At 39.5% G+C, this 17381-nt stretch overlaps 1 protein-coding gene across 3 annotated transcripts in view; it reads right to left on the bottom strand.

Annotated features, from left to right (window-relative positions):
- The window catches only part of LOC129257400 (heme transporter FLVCR2-like), a 48036-nt gene extending 36221 nt beyond the window's left edge, over positions 1-11815 (bottom strand). For 2 of the 3 annotated variants that reach the window (XR_010292848.1, XR_010292849.1), the window contains exons 1-2: positions 10700-11750; positions 8223-8355 (exon numbers count right to left, since the gene is read on the bottom strand). Coding sequence is in view for 1 of the 3 variants with exons in the window: in XM_064096037.1 (XP_063952107.1) it covers positions 8223-8355; positions 10700-11488 (922 nt within the window). In the remaining 2 variants the exon portion in view is untranslated. Of the gene's footprint in view, positions 1-8222; positions 8356-10699 lie in introns of all 3 variants that reach the window. The other variant, XM_064096037.1, reaches the window with a different exon arrangement.
- Positions 11816-17381: the final 5566 nt, after the last annotated feature.

The raw sequence follows: 17381 nt of genomic DNA, 5'->3' as shown, positions 1-17381 counted from the left end.
CAGTCTGACTATCCTTTGTATAAAAACAAAACTTGGGAAATTTCACTATGCTCCTGGCAAATCTTTGAAATGTGTCGGTTACTCATGTTACATGATTTGGACATGCATAAAATGAAAAGTGGACATAAGTGAAAAGTGCCCTCATGCAAGGCTTTTATGAAAGTTGATTATATCCATTTCAAAGAAGTATATTAGGGAGACAAATTTGTATATAATTCAAAAAATAAAGAACACATGGTTTTTACTAGGGGTGCAGATAAAGTGGTTACTCACGTTACGGTTCAGATGGGCTATATGTACAAAGACACATTGAGCTCATGCCACCAACCTATGGAATTGCCCATATGTGATTAGAACAAAGGGTCGAGAAGTTTATGAGTTAAGTGTTATATTTGTTATATTATATTTGAATGTGATTCAGGTTATTATGAGTTGATCAGTACAGGATCCTTCATAGTTAGAGTGGTGATATTGAAAAACAAAACAATTATTTTGATGATATGTTGAAGATAGACAAATGAAACTTTGAAACAGGTCGATCAAAGGTATATTCAGTTGTAAAGATATATATCAGTTCTGGGTATCTCGAAACAAGGTAAATATGAAGTGGAAATAAGTGATATCTTTTTGAGAATCTACATTGTATATTTTTGGTCCTGAATTTTATCAGAAAGAAACCATTTTTATTTCTAATTGTAAACCAACAAAATTATACTGAAATAAATTGTAAATAATATCAAACTGAATGGCCCAAGTTTGATGTGAGTTTTATTTGAGTATATCCATGTGACAATTATTATTCAATAGATATAAAATTGAGACACAGATATGTTCCCATGATGCATTTTTCAATGATCTAAATGTAAGATTGTCAGGGATGAGAATTCCTTGATTCTATTTTATTCCATTCTATTTTCTCTTAGAAATTTATTTAGGAAATTGCAGAATTGTAATATTTCATTCTTATAGTCCTGGATCTGATTAAAAATGGATGATAACCAATTATTTACAATCACATTCTCTCTTACATGTTGAATGAAAGAAAGGCAGAAGATGAAATGGTAAAGGCATGGCAAGACATTGAGAAAGACAATAGTCAATCTTAAAACCTCTGTGATAGATAATAAGCTCAACAATGATATTCATCAAAATTCATGTTAGCTTTCTCAATCACCAATTGCAATAAGCTATTAAAAATGGGGAGGATTAGAATAAAAATGATCTTATATGATATGATGATAACGAGTAAAATCAAACACGAAAAATCATCAAACTTGGAAGAAAAATATCAACAAAGCAAAGTTTTAATGTTTGACATACTTGTAAGCCCTGGTCACAAGCCGCCGTACGGTTTCTTTGGCCGTACGTTTTTTGGGGGAGGCTACGGTCGCTGCGTTTTTCTGAAAACGTAGGGAAAAGTGGCGAACGCAGGGAGCAAGTGCATCGACGCACGTCACTCGTACGACTACGCAAGGTGTAAGTACGTAGTGCGTGCGCTGCCCGCGTGTCACGCCTTGCAGTGAGCAATTGCATGCAATGTACGTCGCGCACGTGTGGAGTGAGTTGTACCTGCTTACAACGTACGATCTCCGTGCGTTCGACACATTTTGGAACGGAGGCCGTACTTACACGTGCTGCTCACGTACGCCGTCCTTACTTACGCGCAGGTTGCAACTGCATGCACTTGCGATGAACGTAAGCCCCCCCCCCCCCCCTATGTGGTGGGGTATATTTATAGAGATTGATCTTCTGACGTCCTTTAAAATGCCGCCTCTTCTACCACAGAGACTCCAAATACTTCTGATACTGCAAGAGCAGCTTCAAGTGGCAGGGCATGAGCAAGACGTGGCACCTTTATAAAAATCGATAACTTGGACGGCAAATATTACTTGACGTGTTATAAACAATTATTTCATTCGCTACTTCTAACTCCTTAATTTTGTAATAAAGAATATTGACAGTTTTGAAGCAATCCTTCTTGAATAGAAAAGGTCCATGTACTATTAGAAAGGTTTGGGCAAAACTAACTGCAATTATAATGCCAATTAAAACTTATATTCTCCATTATGGGGAGGGGGATTGCCTTTCCTTTTAGAAAAAAGGAGGAATTGTCTTTACGTGTGATTACACATATTGACTATATATCAATGGTGTAGATACTTTCAATGTTTCAGGAGTCGCCGCGCCTTGGAACCTGGCCTGAAACTCGCCATCACTCTTCGCTTTTTTGGCAACGGGAAGCAGGTCCCTTGCATATGACTTCCGGGTGGCACACAATAGTATATCCATGTTCGTATCGGAAGTTTGCACCGCCCTATACGAGGAATATAAGGAGATAGATGCGCACCATGCCCTCTACCCAGGACGAGTGGATCGCTCTTATAAGTGGTTCTGCTCTGTGGTGCTCATGGCAATCGTGGATTCTAACTATTCCTTCTTGTCATGCTTGTGGTGCAATATTGGGGCCAACGGCTCCTCTTCAGATGCAGGCGTGTTCAACCAGTCCACGTTTTGGGGAGCATTCCGGGAGCACTTGAGGGAACCACCATTGGATTTCCACCACCGGATCCACTGCCAGGTGACGACCAGAATTTTCCTAATTTCCTAGCGGGTGACGACGCGTTTCCCCTTCGAAAGTGGCTGATGAAGCCATATTGTCGCCATGCCCTGATACACAAAGAGAGGGTAATGAACTATCGGACCTCTCGGGCTCGTCGTGTCGTAGAGAACGGTTTCGGGATATTGGCTCATCGATGGCGATACCTTGCAGATGGAGCCTAACAACGGAATTTGCGTCCTGTTGGGTTGTATCATCCTTCACAATTTGCTTCGAAAGCACCGGCCCGGACAAACTGACGTGAATGTGGACCGTGAGGATGCGGATGGCAAGGTAATCCCCGGGGCCTGGAGGAATGATGTACAGATGACCGAACCCGACCAGATGGTCGGCCAACGGGCCGCGAGGGAAGGAAAACCCCTAAGGAACTACTTCGCGAACTATTACAGTTCCCCGTGCGGACGAATACCATGGCAGGATCTCGTTGTGTGAACGCAGGAACTCGTAATAAGCATTATTTCATTTCATAGAAATCTATGAAAAATCATTTTTTTTCATTCTTGTTTTTATTTTATTTGGCGGACTAATACAGTTTCCCACTGTCTTTGTTTGAACTCATGATACACGATTCGATTTCATTTTTTACATTCTACAACCTCTTCAAGCACTCATGATAATAAATTTTGGACATAGTTCATGAAATTCATGTATTATATAGTGTGTGAATAAATAAGAATAAGGTCATTATGTGGAACATGGTAATAGAATATGACTTTGTGTTTTCTTGTTTATATTTTAGCACAACGTGCGTTGTAAGTGCTGATCACATGCTTACTCCGCACGTGCACGTGAGTTCTTCACGTTCATTTGAATAATTAGATTGGGAAAGTGCCGAGTAAGCACGGGCCACGCAATTATCCGTGCGGCAACGCGCACTTGCTAAGTGCACCTTCGGTACAGGAAGTGGCCGCGGCGAATATCTAAAAAGTCTCACGGAGTCGGTGCGTTGTGCGTACTTTGGCAGTACCGAGGGCGTGCGTGCGCTGATGACAAGCCATAGCAAGGCAACACTCGGGTGTGCTCCATCCCGATGGGTCTGGGGTAAAAGTAACCAACAGACTCCTCGCTGAAAGAGGCAAAATCTACAATGAGTTAAGCCAACTGGGCGGTGTGAAAGCCCCCACGGGGACGTAGTTCACTAAAGGAAAATTGAGTGACTAGTCTCATATAAGCCCCAAACTGCCACTGTGCTTTAGTTAGAAAGGACCAACTCAGAAAAAGTGGACATTTTTTCAAAAAGGTGAGGTGTGCACGCTCATTCAATACTTGATACTATCACAATGTGAATTCATATACTTCAGAAGGGTTAAACCCAATACCACTGGACCAAAAGGAGTGGTAAACTAACCTCAGCCCATCCCTGACGACACGGGGAGCAGAGCAGTGGTCGAAAGCCGGTGCTCATCTGAGGTAAAGGGACTCGCGCCAGCCAGGCTTGTGTCATGTATGACCAGATCAAAACATGCCTGATCGCCACCATGATCTGAGGCAGTAAAAAGTGAACTGGAGCTAGGGCAGAATAAGCCTGGCGTGACCAGTTACAAAACACACCGCTCAAGGGAAGTCATGGCAAATTGCTAATGATAAACCCCATGGTATCTCTCGGAAAATCTAACGGGCTATCGGACTGCATCGGGGAAAACCCAGATTACCGACTGGAGCTCCCTGGTTCCCCGGACGGCTGGGCCGTCGGTGAAAAATCAGTACTGAAAGGTATTTTCGTCCGGCCCGGTGTTAAGCTGCTACCCATAAGATTTGGGGAGGTATACCTTGTTCTTCTTTTCCATCGCATGGTTGAAAGTTTTGCAAAAAAGGGTTGGAGAGATTCCAGGCTCTTTTCCCCCAAAAGGGGATTTGATTAGTAATGTTAAGTAACACGTCAATCCATCCAGCATGCCAGGCCGCGGAGAAAACAGGGGTAGAGTCGTTGGGGACGAACCCTCAGATCTCAAGTACACACGGAAGGGGGTGGAGTCGCCAAAAATTACGGAGAGCTTGACCTAAAAATTCTCAAACTTCGATGTACGACGTAAGGGTAGCAAAGTACAGTAATGAGCCCTAAAGCTCCAACCAGCTGATTGTGGTTAGGGAGCCAAGGCTGAGCCCCGCAATTAGGAGGTGATGGCTCGAGCGGGCGCCCAGAAAACCTGCGACAGAAGGGTAATTTGTGCCCCAGCAGGTTGCGGTGGTAGTAGAAAATTCATTCTGTTTTAGCCGTGTAAGATGCTGACAATTCGCCCTCTATACACCATGAATCAAAGGATAAGGAAGGCATGGAGCTGGTGGGTAACACGTCACAGAGCTCGAGAGCATGCAGCAACTTAAAATAAAGTTGTGATATTGCACCGCAGGTACATCAAATGTACAAGTGTCGGTAAACACCAGGTTCACATCGTGACACTTTTCGCTCCTTCCTATTGAGCCACAAAAGCTTGTGGTCTTTAGCGCGAGTGGCTTACTGTTGCAGTAGCGTAAGGCTGCTGCGAAGCTGCTGGGCGGCAGCCGACGGGTGGCTCGGGGAAGCCTTCAAAGGTTCCCGAATGGAAGAACCACAGCTGGGAGGCTTTGAGAGGATTGTTTATAATCTCATTTGCCTGTTTTTGACCCTCAATCTCCTCTTGAGGAGGCGATCGCTCCCCCAAACAAGTGCTTCTCACTTTGGGTGAAGGCCGGGGAGCCGTGCCTATGGACGAGAAACGCACTATTACTTTTGCCTCCATACGCACTGCCGCTTCAGAAAAACCACATCTGAGGACTCGTCCATGGCGGTGAAGATGGGCTTGCCAGTAGACAAGTCGGAGCTCATCCTCTCCTTGTTGTTTGTCTGAAAAAGAACAAAAATATGTAGGGAGAAAAACAGGGGGGGGGGACCTGTGGACCCCCAAAGGTGCCATAACAGAAACAAAAGAGAGATAGAGTCATTTGTTTTCTTATTTCATACAAAAAAAAACACTGAAATAATTAACTACTTAATAAGGCCGACAAAGGGCCGTATGCATAAAAACAAGCAATTGCTTGTGCTAGCCTTTTGCTTGAATCGGTATGCACACAAACAAGCAATTGCTCATAAGCAAAAGCTTTTGCTTACAATCACAGACAATTGCTTACTACTCGTAAGCAAATGCTTACCAAACAAGCAATTGCTTAAAACCGTATGCATAAAACAAACCTTTTACTTGTCTTGATAAGCAATTGCTTGCGTTTTTTCAAGCACCTCCAGACCAGCTTGAGCTCTTGCTTACTCATGGCATTCTCGTTTAAGGATTAAACTTTCATACCGTTTCAAGCTCCATATTCCAGAGGTTATGTTGTGATTTCATATCTAATCAAATTCTTGTTATTTTAGACTTTTTACGGCAATTTTTGTCCATCGATCTACACAGAAACCCCCCCTGATGCTCTGCGCTGTTTTCCCCCTATTTGCGTAATAAAAAATACTTCTGCCAGGTCGGGAACGAAGCGTCGTTGTCCTACTGTGCCATGTTCGCACAACCGTAACGATCCTTTGTCCAACACACAAGCAATTGCTTAGGCAGTGCAAGCAAAAGGTTTCAGCACAAGCAAAAGCTTGTGCATACAAATTTAAGCAATTGCTTAAACTTGCCCTTTTGCTTGACCAGCTCTTGCTTTTGCTTAAAGCATTTGCTTATAAGCAATTGCTTGTGTTTATGCATACGGCCCAAAGGTTAATGATTAATAGTAATTGAATAACCAAGTACAAGAGAGGCAAGGATTATAAATTGATTTAATTAAATAATCCATCATGCCAGAAGAGGCAGAATTAGTAAATATAAGAGCCTCTAATAGGAGCTAAACCAAGTCTAAAAATCTATCAAAGGGAGACTGAAGAGAAGTCCAGCAGAAGGAATTCAGGATTCGAACCTAAGAGAATGGGCGACACCTGAAACTCTGGCTGTGAAGCAAAAGAGAAATATTCGCGTAACAAAGGACAGGAATAATTTAAGACTAGGCGTTGAACAAAGAACTATCACCCAAGAGAGAGCGCGGGAAAGCGCATATAGGCACTGTGTACAAAAATAGTACACTGGGATAAAAGGGAGAAGCAATCCACAAAATTGCTTAAAACTTGAGCTAAGGGAATTTAAAATGAGCCAAACCATACAGTACCAAAGTAAAAAGGGATGGAAAAGAATCTGATTAGCTCTTTCAAGAAGAGGCTTTCTTGGAGATGTCTTCACTCTGCGAACTTCGTGGTGCGAATGCGAAGAAACAAAGAGGAGGTTTAACATGCGGCAAGCATGATATAGGTGTGATCGGGACTGACATGGGTTCGCTGGGAGATGGCACTATTGCGCAAAAAGATCTGTGTAGTACATATATATTCGAGGGCAGTCCATGAAACATTAACTAGCAAAACTAGATGGATACATCACGATTATTGAAATAATCCATTTTGAATAATGACTTATTAAAGTTTCTTTCAGAAAATCATGCACATGGCATTTTTTGAACAAGTAATAAAGTTAAGAATTGTTGCTATGTCAAGCAACAATCAACAAAATAAATTGCAGATCTTTCAAACAGCAGTCCATCCTAGAAATGACAGGCAGGCAGAGCCATATTTATAAATCAAAATGCATGTATATTTTTCATACATCACCAGGACTGGTAAACTTCTCTTGCAAACTGAGTAACAATTTGATTTCAGAAATTTATCCAATTATCATGAAACATGAAAAAAAATGTATAGAATGTATACATATGGGATAGATGCTTGCATGTGATGTCACAAAATTATAATATTCAACAACTCATCAACCTATGTCATTGTTTCATCTGTTTAGCCAAATCCCTTTAATACTATGTTTCTAGTTTTTCTGCTTTTTATAAAAAGTCAATGGCCCGTATTCTGAAGTCAGGTTTAACTTAGATCACGGTCTAACTCTGTACTAAAATTATGGGAAGCCAAGAAATCAAAAATTAAGTTTATATTCTATATTTATTATGTGTAGTATTTTGTTTCCTTTTGCTTTCATAATGAAGAAAATACTTCAGTTATCATTCCCAGACAATTATGAATAATTTGGGTGTGATATGAGTTAATAAATTGAATGTTTACTGTTAGGGATTTATGCTCCAATTGGCTCTCCATACTTAAATTACAACTTTAAACCAGGGTTTAATTTAAGCCCGACTTCAGAATACGGGCCATTGACACCAAGGTGGAAGTTTAATAAACCAACCATAAATTCACCTTGCACCTTTCAGAAGAATGTGAACCGTTATACTGATTTGTATAATGTGACATACTTGCAATAATAAGGATGAGCAATGCACTAGTGATGGCTGCTGTTCCCACAAACATATTATGCATATTCTTCTTAACATCGCCATCAGGTGGGACAATTATGAATAATTTGGGTGTGATATGAGTTAATAAATTGAATGTTTACTGTTAGGGATTTATGCTCCAATTGGCTCTCCATACTTAAACCACAACTTTAAACCAGGGTTTAATTTAAGCCCGACTTCAGAACACGGGCCATTGACACCAAGGTGGAAGTTTAATAAACCAACCATAAATTCACCTTGCACCTTTCAGAAGAATGTGAACCTTTATACTGATTTGTATAATGTGACATACTTGCAATAATAAGGATGAGCAATGCACTAGTGATGGCTGCTGTTCCCACAAACATATTATGCATATTCTTCTTAACATCGCCATCAGGTGGGACTAGGAGAGGTGGAAGAACAAAACCAAGGGCAACACCAAGCTGATGAGAAAAATAGAAAGAAAAATTGTATCAATATTCAGTAATAATCATGAATATTTAAAAAGCAGATGAAAATACTTTTACTGATTCTTTAGCAATAATGTTTAGAATAAGTCTTAGGAGTTTTGAATACATAATAATTGGTAACTTAAAAATTAACTCAACAGAAAAAGTGCAGATGCTTGTAAGTGATTTGGAAAGACCCTCATGAAGTCTGATCATCAATAAGCCTGTACATATATCTAGTTTTCATGTCAAAGTTTGCATTCAATGCCAGAAAAAAAGAGTATCATACCACAAACAATGTGTGAAAGATATTATTCAAAAATTAATTGCATATAAGGTTCTGGATAAGTTTCAAAAGTTACAAGCAAAATGTAACAGTAAAGAAGTCAGGTCCCTGACAATTTTATCTTTTTTTATATAACTGTTTCTGAATTACTTATGAAACAATGAACATTTGAGAATACAAACTTGTTCAAGCAAGGTCAAATTATTTAAAGGAATTACAGAGAGGTGCTAATTTTGATAACTTTCAAATTCCAGTTTTCCAAAAGAATCAATTCACTGTCAAATTGAAGTTTTCTCTGCAGTGTATTAAAAGGAATCAATAAATAGTATTGCAATCACTATACTAGTGATGGTAAACTCTGTGACTTGGTCTACAATAAGTACTACATCCTCTTCATTGTCTACAAGTACTTTGTGGTTTTTTTTTTCTTGTCCCTACATCCAGTTTGTTGAGTTATCAACTTGGTCCATTTAGCCCATTTACAATTTTGTCTAATGTCATACAAGTACCGAATGGCTGAATGGTTTGAACCCATATGGTACATCATGTATAATGTATTAAAGGTCAAGTCCACCCCAGCAAAATGTTGATTTGAATAAAAAGAGAAAAACCCAACTAGCATAACACTGAAAATTTCATCAAAATCGGATGTAAAATAGAAAGTTATGGTATTTTAAAGTTTCGCTTATTTTTCACAAAACAGTGATATGCACAACTCAGTGACATGCAAATGATTCAGTCGATGATGTCCATCACTCACTATTTCTTTTGTTTTTTATTGTTTGAATTATACAATATTTCATTTTTTACAGATATGACCATAGGGACCGACTTGACTGAATAATATAGTATGAAGCAATGCTAATATCACATGTTCAGGGAGGTATTGATAACTGTTTCACTTGACAATGAGGAGAAAATTAGAATATTTATATATTTCAGTGAGTGGATGACATCATCAGTCTCCTCATTTGCAAACCAACCAGGATGTGCATATAACTGTTTTGTGAAATTAAGCGAAACTTTAAAATGTCATAACTTTCTTATTTTACATCCAATTTTGATGAAATTTTCAGTGTTATGCTCGTTGGATTTTTCTCTTTTTAATCAAATCAATTTTTTGTTGGGGTGGACTTGTCCTTTAAAGGTTCCATGACATTTGCTCCTAAAGAAAATCCTAACCTAATCTCATCCTAACAAACCTCAGCTACATTAATGTTAATCCTATAATCATGCTGAAGTAGAACGAAAATCCTGTCACCCTAATAGCACTAACCTTCAAAGAAATTAGAGGAGCAATAATCGCAAGAGTACATGTAAATGTCTTGTTCCCTTTTGAACATGCAGATTATGTAAAATGAATATGAACCAAATATCTAAACTCAAACACAGTGCAAATTAGATCAGAGTATTTGACTTACATTTAATGTCAGTTAGACAAATTTTATAGACCAAATGATGGTAGACCAAACTAAGTACACTTAGTGGGTTTAGCCATACACTAATTGTCAGATGATATGGAGATTTAGACCAAGATATGCGAGTAGATCGAGTGGATAGAAATACTAAAAGTCTAAAACTATATTCATTGTAAAATTAGAGAATACAAATCCGGACTCAATGGCAAAGATTTTTGCAAGGAAAACTGCTTTGAAGTAATGTGGGAAAAATGAATTCCCACAATCATCTGTGACGTTATTCTGTAACCTGCACTGATCTAGTGAAAATACATGTACATGTAGGTAAAAGAGGGTGTTGTATTTTATCTAGTATGGAGAAATTCAGCCCTATCCCATCTTTTTTATGTACATGGAAAGTGAATGTTCAGTTAAGAAATCATATGTATGTACATGTCACTAAACCTTAAACTCTCCTCCAGGCTCCAGACCAAATCACATTTTAATTATCATTTTCAAATTACTAGTCTATGCTCATTTGAACAGTGATCAACACCTCAATTTCAGGCTTGTTTGTACCTAGGTCAATTTACATTTTAAAAATTATTCTCTTTTTGGTGTACACACAGGTAAGTATATTGAAAATGTTATTAACCTGATTGCCAAATACACCAATCGCACATGCTGTGGATACTTCTTTCGCACCAAACCATGTTGCTGCTACATGGGCTGGCATGCCCAGAATAAAAACTTGCCCGATGGCGCATAATGTTTGTCCTGCAAAAGCCACTGGAAAAAGATGAGGAACTGCTCCCGCATATCTGAACCAAGACCCAGCGCAGTTGAGACTTGCCCCTAAGATTCCCACTACTTTTAGTCCTGCCCTCTCCAGCAACCATGTAACTGGAAAAATAAGGGGGATGTAGACAAGCATGTAAATCATTGATAGCCAGTCAACAGCAATGTATTCTACATTATAATAATCAACAATAACGTTTCCTATCACAGAGTATTGGATCCACTGGAAGGCATTGCTCATAGACAGCATACAGAAGAGACCCAACATCAACCATCGTCGTTTGTAGAGTCGAGTGTAATTTGCAGATGATACGCTCACGTTACGGGTTTTAACTTGAGCTGCTTTCTCGACATCACCATTCAACTTCGATGTCATCATCGGTTTAATTTCTGGATCATCAAACACTGCTGCACCATCTTCAAGTTTTTTATACGACACAGAATCATCGTCAAATATTACAGTCTCCATAGTCGCCGTTGATTCCACAAACATCATCTTGCCTTTCGAGTTTTCCTCCTCCTCCGCGGCCCCATCCTCTACGTTCATCGCATGGTACGCCATGTTTCCAGCAGCCGTAACTTGCCCACTGTCAACTTCATGACAATCGCCGGTATGGGCTGGGTCAATCTCAGTTCCTTCACCCATGTCGTCGTTTCGCTCTGCTGGCTCTATTCAATCTCCCGACTAAATTTAAATAACAATAGTATCAACAGCAGGCTTCGGTACAGTTTACATGTACGGTTTTAACCTTTAAAAAAAATAAGTCACAAAGGAAAACAAACGTTGTTTTATCGAGCTCTGATCGTGTGGCTACTATTTACTAAAATTCTTCAAGAAAAGAGAAGAACGCTGCTGAAGATGGAACTTGTACCGCACACATGGTGACGGTACGGTGAATATGTGGCGCGACCCGCAATTCCAACAAAACAATCCGTGACGTGATCAGCTGATTTCTTTCCATTGGATCAGCTGATATATATAGGGAGTGAAGGGGGGGGGGGGGGCATGGAATTATCAATCTCCACGGGTTAAGTAGACCGAATGCGGTTCGAACAGTAATTTCAGATTTTATTCTATGGGCTGGATTCGTTCTTGACCCCAATATTGTTCTATTGCTTTTGGCTGTTTTTTTTTTCTGGGGAAGTTAAGTTACAGGGCACTCCTATCATTGAAAGGAGGACCCCTCCCCCAGAAAAACACCCAAACAATATAATTGCCTTGCTTATTCTTTATTTAAGAGGGCCGACCCTACAAGGCCAACAGTTCGCCTCGTGTTATTAAAATAAAAACAAAGGCTGATGATGTGGCATCTGAATGCCGGGATCTGAATATTGAAGCGAACGTTTCAGGGTTTGGATCCAGTTCATTATTTATTTATTGTTAAACTTTATGAAAAAGTTAAGTGAGCAGGGACAAAAAGTAACATAATTCTATTGATAATAGTTTGGAATTTTGTGTACTCACACCTGCCAGATTCTGAAAAATGCGTTGAAAAAAAAACTCAAGGAATAAAAAAAATACGCTTTTGTGAAAAGTGACAGCAGATCGATCCAGCATCCCCGAGAACACACAGGCATAATAGTCACGATCTTTTTTAATAGACCAGTTTGGAGTTACCTCATGGGCAAGTTTTTACAATTTACCTTTCCTTTAATTCTTCCATTCCAATAGGCATATTTCAAAGCAAGATATTATAAGCTAGCCTGACATAGAAAGATGCACAAATTGCATAGACCAGCTAGATGACTAGAATAGCACTTCAATTCAATGAACACTCTATTGACAGGGCCCTGGAAACTTTTTTTTTACTTACAGGGGATGCTGATGTAAATTTGACCATGGACCTACTAGGTCCATGATTTGACTAGCCAAAGAAAAAAAGGTTTCACTACTAGGTGAAGATCACTTGGGTACCCCGAGAAATTTGAAAAGCAAAAAAAAAAAAAAAAGCAGAAAGAAGCGAAGCGCAAAAAAAGAGTTTCAATAACAAAAGGTGTTGTTTCTTCATTTTGCATCACCTTCCAGAATTCCAGGGGTGCTGCCTAATATGGAGAACCACACACGCATGCAGAACCCCCTAGGAAAATCTCGGGGGTGCTTCAGCATCCCCAGCACCCCTGCTTCCCAGGATCATTTTAATGAAGGTATTTGTTGCATTCTACTTTGAATGAATTCGCAAGTAAGTCAGACATCAGAGTTGTTTACCCCCATTGAATATAAACCACCATGCCATTAGAGTTCAAATTACCTTCTTCTGATCATGCGCAATTGCGCAGAATGGAACTCCGAACTGCCACAGATCATTGACTGTGATAGCTTAGTCTACAAATGTAGACCCACATCTGCAGTGTTGTGTACCACAGCTGATTCAATTAAGAGTCTGCATAGCAGACTAGGTCTACTGCTAGCTTCGCTCGCCCTTTCAGGCTGATTTGCTTCGCAAACCAGCAGCAGCGTGCTTGGTGCGCTAAGATCCCACCTCACGAGCCATTCAGAGTCTGCATAGCAGACTAGTGGTAGCTAACTAGAAGGGGGAAGGCCTGGGGGTTATATATGGCAACAATAATGAGGGCAATAGAAACTGACATTCTTATTATATATCAGGATGATACTTTCGTAGAACTTCCAGTAAATTTGACTCCAGATGAACTGCTCCAGTGCACCTGATCTGATTCATTAATTTCATTCCGCACCATGACGGTCGGTCAACTAAACAATCAATCGGTATTATAACTTCCCCTTGCAGCTCATTCTCACAGTCATGACAATGGGGTGATTATGTTTCCATAGATTCAACACCACACGCTTTTCAGTCAGAATGTTTTTTTTTACCTCTTCTGTCAGAATTGACAAATAATTGGATATCAAAAGACGGCGGTGCAGGCGCGTAGCCAGGGGGGGGGCGGTGGGGGCGGTCCCCCCAAACCCCCCCCCCCCAAAAAAAAAGGGGGAAAAGGGAAAAAAGGAAAAAGCGAAGGGAGAAAAGGGAAGAAGGGCATAGCTTTTGTGTTTTTTTCTTTTTGTCAAACATGTCAAAATAATAAAAACCTATATTAGATGTTCTTTTGTCTCTTCATACAAAATTTTGCTTCCGCGCTCTGCGCGGGAAAAATATTGGAATTGCCTCCCCCTTTGTTTCCCACACCTTTTTTCTACTCCGTTTTTCCCCTTTCCCGGCCATGGGAATCGCATTCTTGCCAGAAATTATACCGTATACATGGATAGTATGAAAAGCATTTTTTTTTTATTGCACTGACACAAAATTTCGGCTCTTCTGTTCAGAGCGGTTAAACTTTTATACCGTCACTCCCCGAGTCCCCAAATGCTATTTTTTCCGTTTTTCAGCAAGCAATTTGTTGGCAAAGCTTCTGCTCAATGGGGAAAGCATTCATTCGTGCCATGCTATGAGATATGCAAAAGTATGTACGATTAAACCTTATTCTATATCGCTGCACATCCTTCTCCGATCTTGTTTTGGTTTTGCGCCATTGATTTAAAATTTTGAATATCACTGAAGATTCTTAATCATAAAAAAGGAAGCGCTTAATATTATGAGCAAAGTTATACAATTTTTTTCTTCCAAAATAAGTCACAGAAGTATCCGCGCTTCGCGTGCATGGGAAAGGAAAAGTCCGTCTTTTAGCTTTCATCATCCCTTTCACATTTTGAGCTATATTTTCTTCATATTATGTAAGAAATATCAAAATTAGAGCATGTTAAATTTTCAGAGAAATGTATACAATTCAGAACTTGCCATTCGCGGGAAGAGATCCCTGCATATATCAGCTTTCTACAGTCTGTTTTGCGAGTTAAATAAATTTAATGTGGCTAAAGTTTTATATGCTGTGACTAAGGTAGGTATTTTATATCACTTTTGTTCTAATTTTTTCAATAAAACGTCTTAGCTTTCGCGCTTTGCGCGGTAAGAGGAATTATTTTGAATTTCTAAATCTTTTCCCATTTTGTAGGCGCTCATCTTTTTTTTTTAATCACAGCAAGTCAATTGAATTCGTTTTGATAAGAGTATTAGGGACGCAAGAGACGTCTTATTTTGATTGAAATTTGATGAGATATCTAAAACTTCGCGCTCCGCGCGGGAGGATTGCTTCACCTGAAGGATTGCTTCACCTTTCTACACCCCCATGAAAATACGCCACTGGTGATACCCTTTTTAAAGTGAAATCTCCCCATTTAGAGTATACGCCTTTCTAACTCTCAACGCCTCCTCATTAAATTTTATGAAAATAACGGATTTTCACCTAGACAAGCAGGAAAAATATATGCAAGGGTGGATGGTCTCGAGAAGGCATCTTTGCGCGAACTGGTTGCAATCATTTCTTGGTTCTACACCCTAAAAACAAATCAGTAAAAAATGACTAGTTGATAGGGTCAGCTGGGTGCAACTGTTATTCTAGTCGTATTTTCTAGTCGTATTTTACTACAACAGAGTTATTTCTGACTAGAATATATGTCAGACATATCAGTTGCACCCAGTTGACTACTGGTCTAGTCAATTTTACTGATAAAATTTTGTTTTAAGATTGTATGATGCACATACATTAAAGTGTACATCATTAAGCCTTTCTTAAAAGAATGAACAAGAATCGGATCTTACCGTAAAACGGTGATATGATATCCTATCGACCCCCTCCCCATGAATAATGATAATAAAAAAAATCAATACCTCCCACCACCAACGATTCGGAGGGGGGGGCAAGAAAAATATTATTCTATTACAAGATCCAACTAAAATTATTTAAAGCTACGTCATAGATGATTAAACCATAGGATAGTTAAATTCAGAATCGGCTACAAGTCAAATTTGAGGTATAATAAATAACTACCTCCCACACAGAGAGGGGAAATTAGCCAGAGAGATGTATACTACATCTCTATGAAATTAGCTCACTTGTAGGGTTGTAGCGCCACCTCTTGGTATATTTTTGTGAATGTCAAAAGAGAGAGCTGAAAAGGTAGGCCTAGCATTTGGGCTGTCTCTAAAACCATAGGCCTACAGGCTTTGTATTTTCATTTTATTGATACGGATTTGCATAACAAAGCAACAACTCATGAAGCAGTATGGTACTAGAAGCATAAACAGGTGGGGAGGGGGAGTAAGGTTTCTTTTTTTTTGGGGGGGGGGGGGACACAATAGTAACAAGTGGAATGCCTCTGGCCGTCTCACCTGCATCACGCGATTCAATATAGCAGCAGTGCTGATTTTGAAAACTACTATAACTCGCACAAGATGTTTAGTAATACTTGGTTACTCTTATTTCCACGTGTTATGAACTAGACCAATACACTTATAGAGATATGATAGCAATTCAACAAATACCCCCAACGTGGCCAAAGTTCTTTGACCTTACATGACCTTTGACCTTGATCATGTGACCTGAAACTCGCACAGGATGTTCAGTGATACTTGATTAGTCTTATGTCCAAGTTTCAAGAGTCAGATCCATCAACTTTCAAAGTTATGATGGTAATTCAACAGATACCCCATTATGGCCAAAGTTCATTGACCTTTGACCTTGGTCATGTGACCTAGACACACTTTCAAATTTATGGCTGTAATTCAACAAATACCCCAATTTGGCCAAAGTTCATTGACCCTAAATGACCTTTGACCTTGATCATGTGACCTGAAACTTGCACAGGATGTTCAGTAATACTTGATTACTATTATGTCCAAGTTTCATGAATCAGATCCATAAACTTTCAAAGTTATGATGGTAATTCAACAGATACCCCCAATTCGGCCAAAGTTCATTGACCCTAAATGACCTTTGACCTTGGTCATGTGACGTGAAACTCATGCAGGATGTTCAGTGATACTTGATTAACCTTATGTATAAGTTTCATGAACTAGGTCCATATATTTTCTAAGTTATGATGACATTTAAAAAACTTAACCTTAGGTTAAGATTTTGATGTTGATTCCCCCAACATGGTCTAAGTTCATTGACCCTAAATGACCTTTGACCTTGGTCATGTGACATGAAACTCAGGCAGAATGTTCAGTAATACTTGATTAACCTTATAGCCAAGTTTCATAAACTAGGTCCATATACTTTCTAAGTTATGCTGTCATTTCAAAAACTTAACCTCAGGTTAAGATTAGGTGTTGACGCCGTCGGAAAAGCGGCGCCTATAGTCTCACTCTGCTATGCAGGTGAGACCCCTGAGACAAAAATGAGTGCCTCTGGCAGGCTCGATTGCATTACACAATTTTATATAGAAGCAGTGCTAATTATAGAATAATTCTTCACAAAAAACACCATTCATAATAGAAATATGTACGATGTTAAATGACACTTTACCTTGATCATGTGACCCAAGACTTGTGCGAGAAAATCAGTGATACCTGATTACCCCGATGTCCACATTTTATGAACTACATTGTATATCCATAAAGCGGCACCTATATAGTCTCACTCTATGCAGGCGGGACGACAAAATGGAAATAATTTGAAAACAAAACCCTAAAGCATTGGTTGATCGCCCTTTTATTATATCTGGCCCATTTTCGTTTAGC

This window comes from Lytechinus pictus, chromosome 1 (assembly GCF_037042905.1).
Source record: "Lytechinus pictus isolate F3 Inbred chromosome 1, Lp3.0, whole genome shotgun sequence".
In the NCBI taxonomy this organism is placed as follows: Eukaryota; Metazoa; Echinodermata; class Echinoidea; order Temnopleuroida; family Toxopneustidae; genus Lytechinus; species Lytechinus pictus.
The sequence above is the reverse complement of the archived record's forward strand: the minus strand, read 5'-3'. Positions and strand labels throughout refer to the sequence as shown.